The sequence below is a fragment of the Larimichthys crocea genome, chromosome XIII (assembly GCF_000972845.2).
Source record: "Larimichthys crocea isolate SSNF chromosome XIII, L_crocea_2.0, whole genome shotgun sequence".
Classification (NCBI taxonomy): Eukaryota; Metazoa; Chordata; class Actinopteri; family Sciaenidae; genus Larimichthys; species Larimichthys crocea.
Window position 1 is genome coordinate 20,601,500 of NC_040023.1, and position 5,074 is coordinate 20,606,573.

The window sequence follows — 5,074 nt, forward strand, 5'->3', positions numbered from 1 at the left end:
AAAAGAGACTGGTCAGATTGTACAGTTACAATGTGTACCTGTATTGAATACTGTTGTGGTTCCTCCTCATACAAAACCAGCCTATTGTTATGTTTGTACTGTAGCCCACTTCCCCAAAATTTTCAACTGTCAGTTTATTTTCTCAGCTTAAATGTAAGTGAGAATGTTCTGGATTCATTTACACACAAAAGTTATACATTTATCCACTTATCTTTATTGAAAAACATCATGTGTTGTCATGTTGAGGTCTATTTGGAACAATTAAATTAAGTTACAATAGGTTGAAATATGAGTAAATCTATAGGTGTGTGAAGGCTTTTTAAAATGTTCTATGTGTGATGCAGCCATCTGGTGGAAATATTTTGTAACTACATCATAATGCCACATTTAAGCGATTTGAAAACAAGAAAAAGTGACTGCCCAGGATCACAGATAGATCAGAAGTCATAAAAATTGTCTCACCTGTGACTTCTATTTCTCTGTAGGCGACAAAGGTGACACAGGTTTGGATGGGCCATCTGGTTTAAAAGGAAAACCAGGTGAGTAAGTCTACAACATGCAGACATACTTTTCTCATGTCTGATATGTGACAATACCTCCTCTCAGAGCAACATGATGATGTTGCAGCAATTGGAAACTTATAATGTGACAGTATATCCCTGCAACTTCAACACAGTCATGTAAACGGGTTTGAACTGGTAAATTTCTAAGAATTATAACTACTCTAACTATATTTGTTTCGAAGTAATAAAGAAAACAAACATTTGTTTGTGACGAGTTCCTATAAAATGACTGAGAAGATGGCTGCAGTACAGGCCTGGCAGAGCACTAACACGAACAATACCAAGCGTTCTGATTACTCTGTGTAAATATCATAAAAATCTGCAGCAAATAAGCAAATAATCACTCAATTGTATTAATTCAAATAACCCGAGGCAAGGGTGGAGAAGGCTTTCTTCATGCAGCAGCACAGCACTTGTCTATATAGAGTGACTGTGGCTATTAAAAGGCTAAAGAAAACACAGTGGTGCTCTACTATAATGTCTTAATATTAACACTGATATACTGTGGTATAGTTCTATCGCAGCCAAAGTCCAGATCATCAGTCCTTAATGTCTTTTCTGTTTAAATAAAGGTTAAATAAAAAACAAAAAAAGTGCGGGAAGGTGAATATGTATGGTTACATCCTGTACACACTCAAATCATATGCATGCTTTCGTTCAATCCTTCAGGCACAACTTGTGACTGTGGCAGGTACAGGAAGGTGGTTGGGCAGCTAGATGTCAATGTAAGCAAGCTGAGGAATGCTGTCAAGTTTGTGAAGAACGGTGAGTGTTGAATGCTACTTTATATATGATTTAACACACACAACAGAAAGTTAAGTAAGCTAAAACACCTAATGACCTTTAACTTGATCTGTGCAGTAATTTTGGGTCTGAAGGAAACAGAAGAGAGGTACTACCTGCTGGTGAAGGACCCCAAGAGGTTCAGAGAGGCTTCAATGAACTGTAAGCTAAGAGGAGGCAGCCTGGCCATGCCAAAAACCAGCAACACCAATCGTCTCATGGCAGACTATGTCAGTCAAGCAGGACTGACACGAGTTTACATAGGAGTACAGGCTCAAAGCAAGGACGCAGTAAGTGGTCAAATTCTCCTAAAACCTTGTTATACTATGAAGAATTAGTCTTTAGAATTAATTTAGAATTAATGGTTTCTCTGTTTTTTTGTTGTCAGGGTGGAACAAGTAGTTATGTATATGCAGACTCCAGCCCTCTGCAGGGGTTTGCATCTTGGAGCCCAGACGACGATCTACACATACACACCAACTCAACCTGTGTGGAGCTACTCAGCACTGGAACGTGGGGTCATGTGGAGTGTGAAGCCACCATGTTTTTCATCTGTGAGTTTCCAAAGAGCAGGAGAAGAGGAGGAGGAAGAGGGACACCTGGCTTGGCGGCATCATGAGTCAATGAGACATTTAGACTTGCATGCAAAAGAGATACAAGTATACATATGTATTTTGTTGTATAGAATTGGTATATTACGTAATTCATTCATGTAATAAAACATAAATGAAATAAAAAAATAAATGTTTCTGCATACTCAAATAATGCTGCTTTCCTTAAGAATAACATTATACCATCACAGAAAGACAGGCAGAGCAGACAGACAGATGGTAAATGTCTGCTGCATCTAATCAACAACAGAATGTTGTTTAAATTGGTTAAATGAGTTGCATATTTGTGTTGGTCCACAGGTTGGTGTTACTAAGCATGTCACCTGTTATTAGGACAACTATCAGAACTTTGAGCAGTTCATACAAAATGTAGTAGGTGTAGATGGCATCTAGTGGTGTAGTGGCAGATTGCAACCCAGTTACCTCTCCTACTGCTTCCAGGAAGAGCATGAAGGAGAAATCACGATGGTTGTGAAACAATTGTACAGATTACAATAATACTGTTATTATGAGTTCCATTGGACATGTGTAGTGGAAATATGACATTGTGACAGTTATGTCTTTTCTGCCTGAATATTCTTCTGCTTCCAGATACAAGGTAGAGAAAAAAAATATTTGTCTATCCTGTATTAGGTTTCCACTGGGAAACCTACGTGACTCAGTCAAAGAATGTAAGAAGTGTCAAGGTCACATATGGGGCTAATGACATCTTGGAGAAAATTACACTGTGGAACTGTTGACTTAATAGTGAGATTTGAGGAATGGCCTGGGTAGAATAAGTACTAATCCGGTAAAATAAATTGTAAATACAAAAGAATCTGCAAAGAAATGTTGGCAACAGTTTGTTTGGAGAAACAGGGTTACATGGGTTACAAAAATAGTGCTGAATGCTTCATATTTCCACAACAACTCGCAACTAATGTTGAAATATCTCAGACTTCTGCTTTGAATAAGACTCCACCCATGGGTTTGTCTTTTCCAAACCAAACATGTTCACCCCACGGGTTTGTATTTGCAGTGTCAGCAAATTATGAACCAAATATAAACTGTTTATTGAGTTAAAAGTGCTAAAGTGAAGACCAAGAGGGTGAAAGACACTTACCACCAATCTGACAGATGTCAGTAAGGTTTAACGGCAAATCTGGGGAAGTTGATGGAGATGGTTGGAATTTGATGGATACTGACAACAGATCAAAATATAGATGTCGACCTCAAAGTTCAGGTAAGAATACACACCTATATACAGTACGCCATTTACTGTAACTGGAATACAGATGGAATGCAGATAGGAGTAGACATTAAGGACTAAGTTGCTAATTAAACTATTTAGAAAAATTTCACAAATGCGTTGCTTGTCTGTGTGTTTTTGTTTCCTCACGGTGATGATTGTGCCTCAGCGTGTTGGATTGGAGCTGCTTTTGTGTGCCTGGTGCTTCTTCTGACTATGATCATGGTGGCCCAAAGTAAGTGCAATGTTGCTTCAACAATGAGCATAAGTGCACAGCAAAATCTACTGTCATTAAACATTAAAACAAAGCAATCACTCAAACTTAATCTAGTAACAATAAATCACTAAAAATGCAGTAAGTTTAATTTAGTTTCATTGTGGTGACTTAATATTTGTTTATGGCTTTTCATTGATTCTAAATGAACAGATACCAGTGCTATCAGTCATTGGGACACCAAGTTTGAAAAGCTGATTTATGAGATCAGTAAAAGCAGAGACGATCTGAGAGATGAGCGAGACCAGCTGAAGATTCAATGCAGCAACCTGACAAAAGAGATGGAGAGTCTGCAGAGCCAATACAACACTTTGGCTGCAAGCCGAGATAAGTTACAAGAGGAGATCGATATGTTAACTCACAATAGAACAGGTAAGAAATGTACTAGAAGAAAGAAGCAAGAAATTAAAACCTGAATAGAATCTTCTTTGATTTGGATTTACTGCTCTATAAAGGAAATAATTATAAAATGAATGTATCAAATAAAACTGAGACGTGGGTAGATCATAAAAGGCATGGTATACTTCTTAAACACAGCACAAACAAAGTCAGGATGATAAGATTATTAATTCTAAGTAAAATAACATTGATTTCAAGTTATAACAGCATGATACAAACATTAAAACATTTCCTAAGCCAAAAGCATGCGGACAAAATTGTAGTTAAAAGATTAAAAAGTGTGTTTATCACTCTGAGATGAAATGCAGTTGTCTGGCTAACTCACTCACCTATTTTGAATTGTTGTAAATAACATGAGTCTTGAAAACCTGAACTTAAGCTCCAACATGTTCAAAATAAATGGTTTCAGGATCATAATAACTACCGGTATATATACACTTGGACTTTTTTCCAGACAAACCCTGCAACCATGGATGGATAAAATTCAACAACAAGTGCTACTATGTCTCTCCCAATGGTGTGACAAAAACTTGGGAAAACAGCAGAAAGGACTGTAGAGAGAAAGGAGCAGACCTGGTGATCATAACCACAAAAGAAGAGCAGGATTTTGTCAGCGGAAGAAATGGCGTATCTTGGATTGGTCTGCATCGCGGGGAGAGCGAAGATGAGTGGAAGTGGGTGGATGGAACTGGCCTGGTCGATCATGGATTCTGGCAAAAAGATGAGCCCAATAATAGTGATGGGGAAGAGGATTGCGTGGAAGTCTCTAGTGCTGCAATGGCATGGAATGACGTGCCTTGTAAAAGAAAATTTTCATGGGTGTGTGAAGATTAAGGTCCTGTGGGCAGCCATTCAACATTCTTGTCATTCAGGCTCTCCTCCCAGATATATAAGATAAGATAAGATAATATAATAGACAGCCTGATAACAACTGTTATTTTCTGTTCTCCTTTTCTTTTATGAAATAAAAAGCACCAAGATAAATGTAAAGTAGATATATTCATTAAAAATATCAATGAACGAGTTCCCTTCACAGTACTGCCTATTTATATTTCCTCCTTCTTTTATTAATAATTAGTAATTACTTTTTTTTCTGGATGTTTTCTTCCTCCTCTTCTAAAATAAACAATAAAAACATAGACATAACAATAATGGATTCACTAATTGTATATTTCACAATTTCTTTCAGACATTTGCTGCATTCAATAAAGCTTAA

At 37.3% G+C, this 5,074-nt stretch overlaps 2 protein-coding genes across 2 annotated transcripts in view; both read left to right on the forward strand.

The window, feature by feature from the left end:
* The window catches only part of colec10 (collectin sub-family member 10 (C-type lectin)), a 10,718-nt gene extending 8,610 nt beyond the window's left edge, over window positions 1-2,108 (forward strand). The window contains exons 4-7 of the mRNA XM_019256931.2: window positions 486-539; window positions 1,233-1,328; window positions 1,425-1,636; window positions 1,735-2,108. Coding sequence (XP_019112476.1) covers window positions 486-539; window positions 1,233-1,328; window positions 1,425-1,636; window positions 1,735-1,965 — 593 coding nt within the window. The 3' untranslated portion in view covers window positions 1,966-2,108. The remainder of the gene's footprint in view (window positions 1-485; window positions 540-1,232; window positions 1,329-1,424; window positions 1,637-1,734) is intronic.
* Window positions 2,109-2,948: 840 nt separating this feature from the next.
* Window positions 2,949-4,882, forward strand: LOC104920196 (CD209 antigen-like protein C). Its single transcript, XM_010732373.3, has 4 exons — window positions 2,949-3,179; window positions 3,355-3,420; window positions 3,613-3,831; window positions 4,313-4,882. The coding sequence occupies exons 1-4, from the start codon at window positions 3,074-3,076 to the stop codon at window positions 4,690-4,692; spliced, it is 771 nt and encodes a 256-aa protein (XP_010730675.2). The 5' UTR covers window positions 2,949-3,073; the 3' UTR covers window positions 4,693-4,882.
* The last annotated feature ends 192 nt before the right edge of the window (window positions 4,883-5,074 follow it).

Coding starts and splice junctions, on each gene's coding strand:
- LOC104920196 (XM_010732373.3), top strand. CDS start 3,074: ATGTCAGTAAGGTTTAACGGCAAATCTGGGGAAGTTGATGGAGATGGT. Junction 3,421..3,612: donor TATGATCATGGTGGCCCAAA/GTAAGTGCAATG, acceptor CTAAATGAACAG/ATACCAGTGCTATCAGTCAT. Junction 3,832..4,312: donor GTTAACTCACAATAGAACAG/GTAAGAAATGTA, acceptor ACTTTTTTCCAG/ACAAACCCTGCAACCATGGA.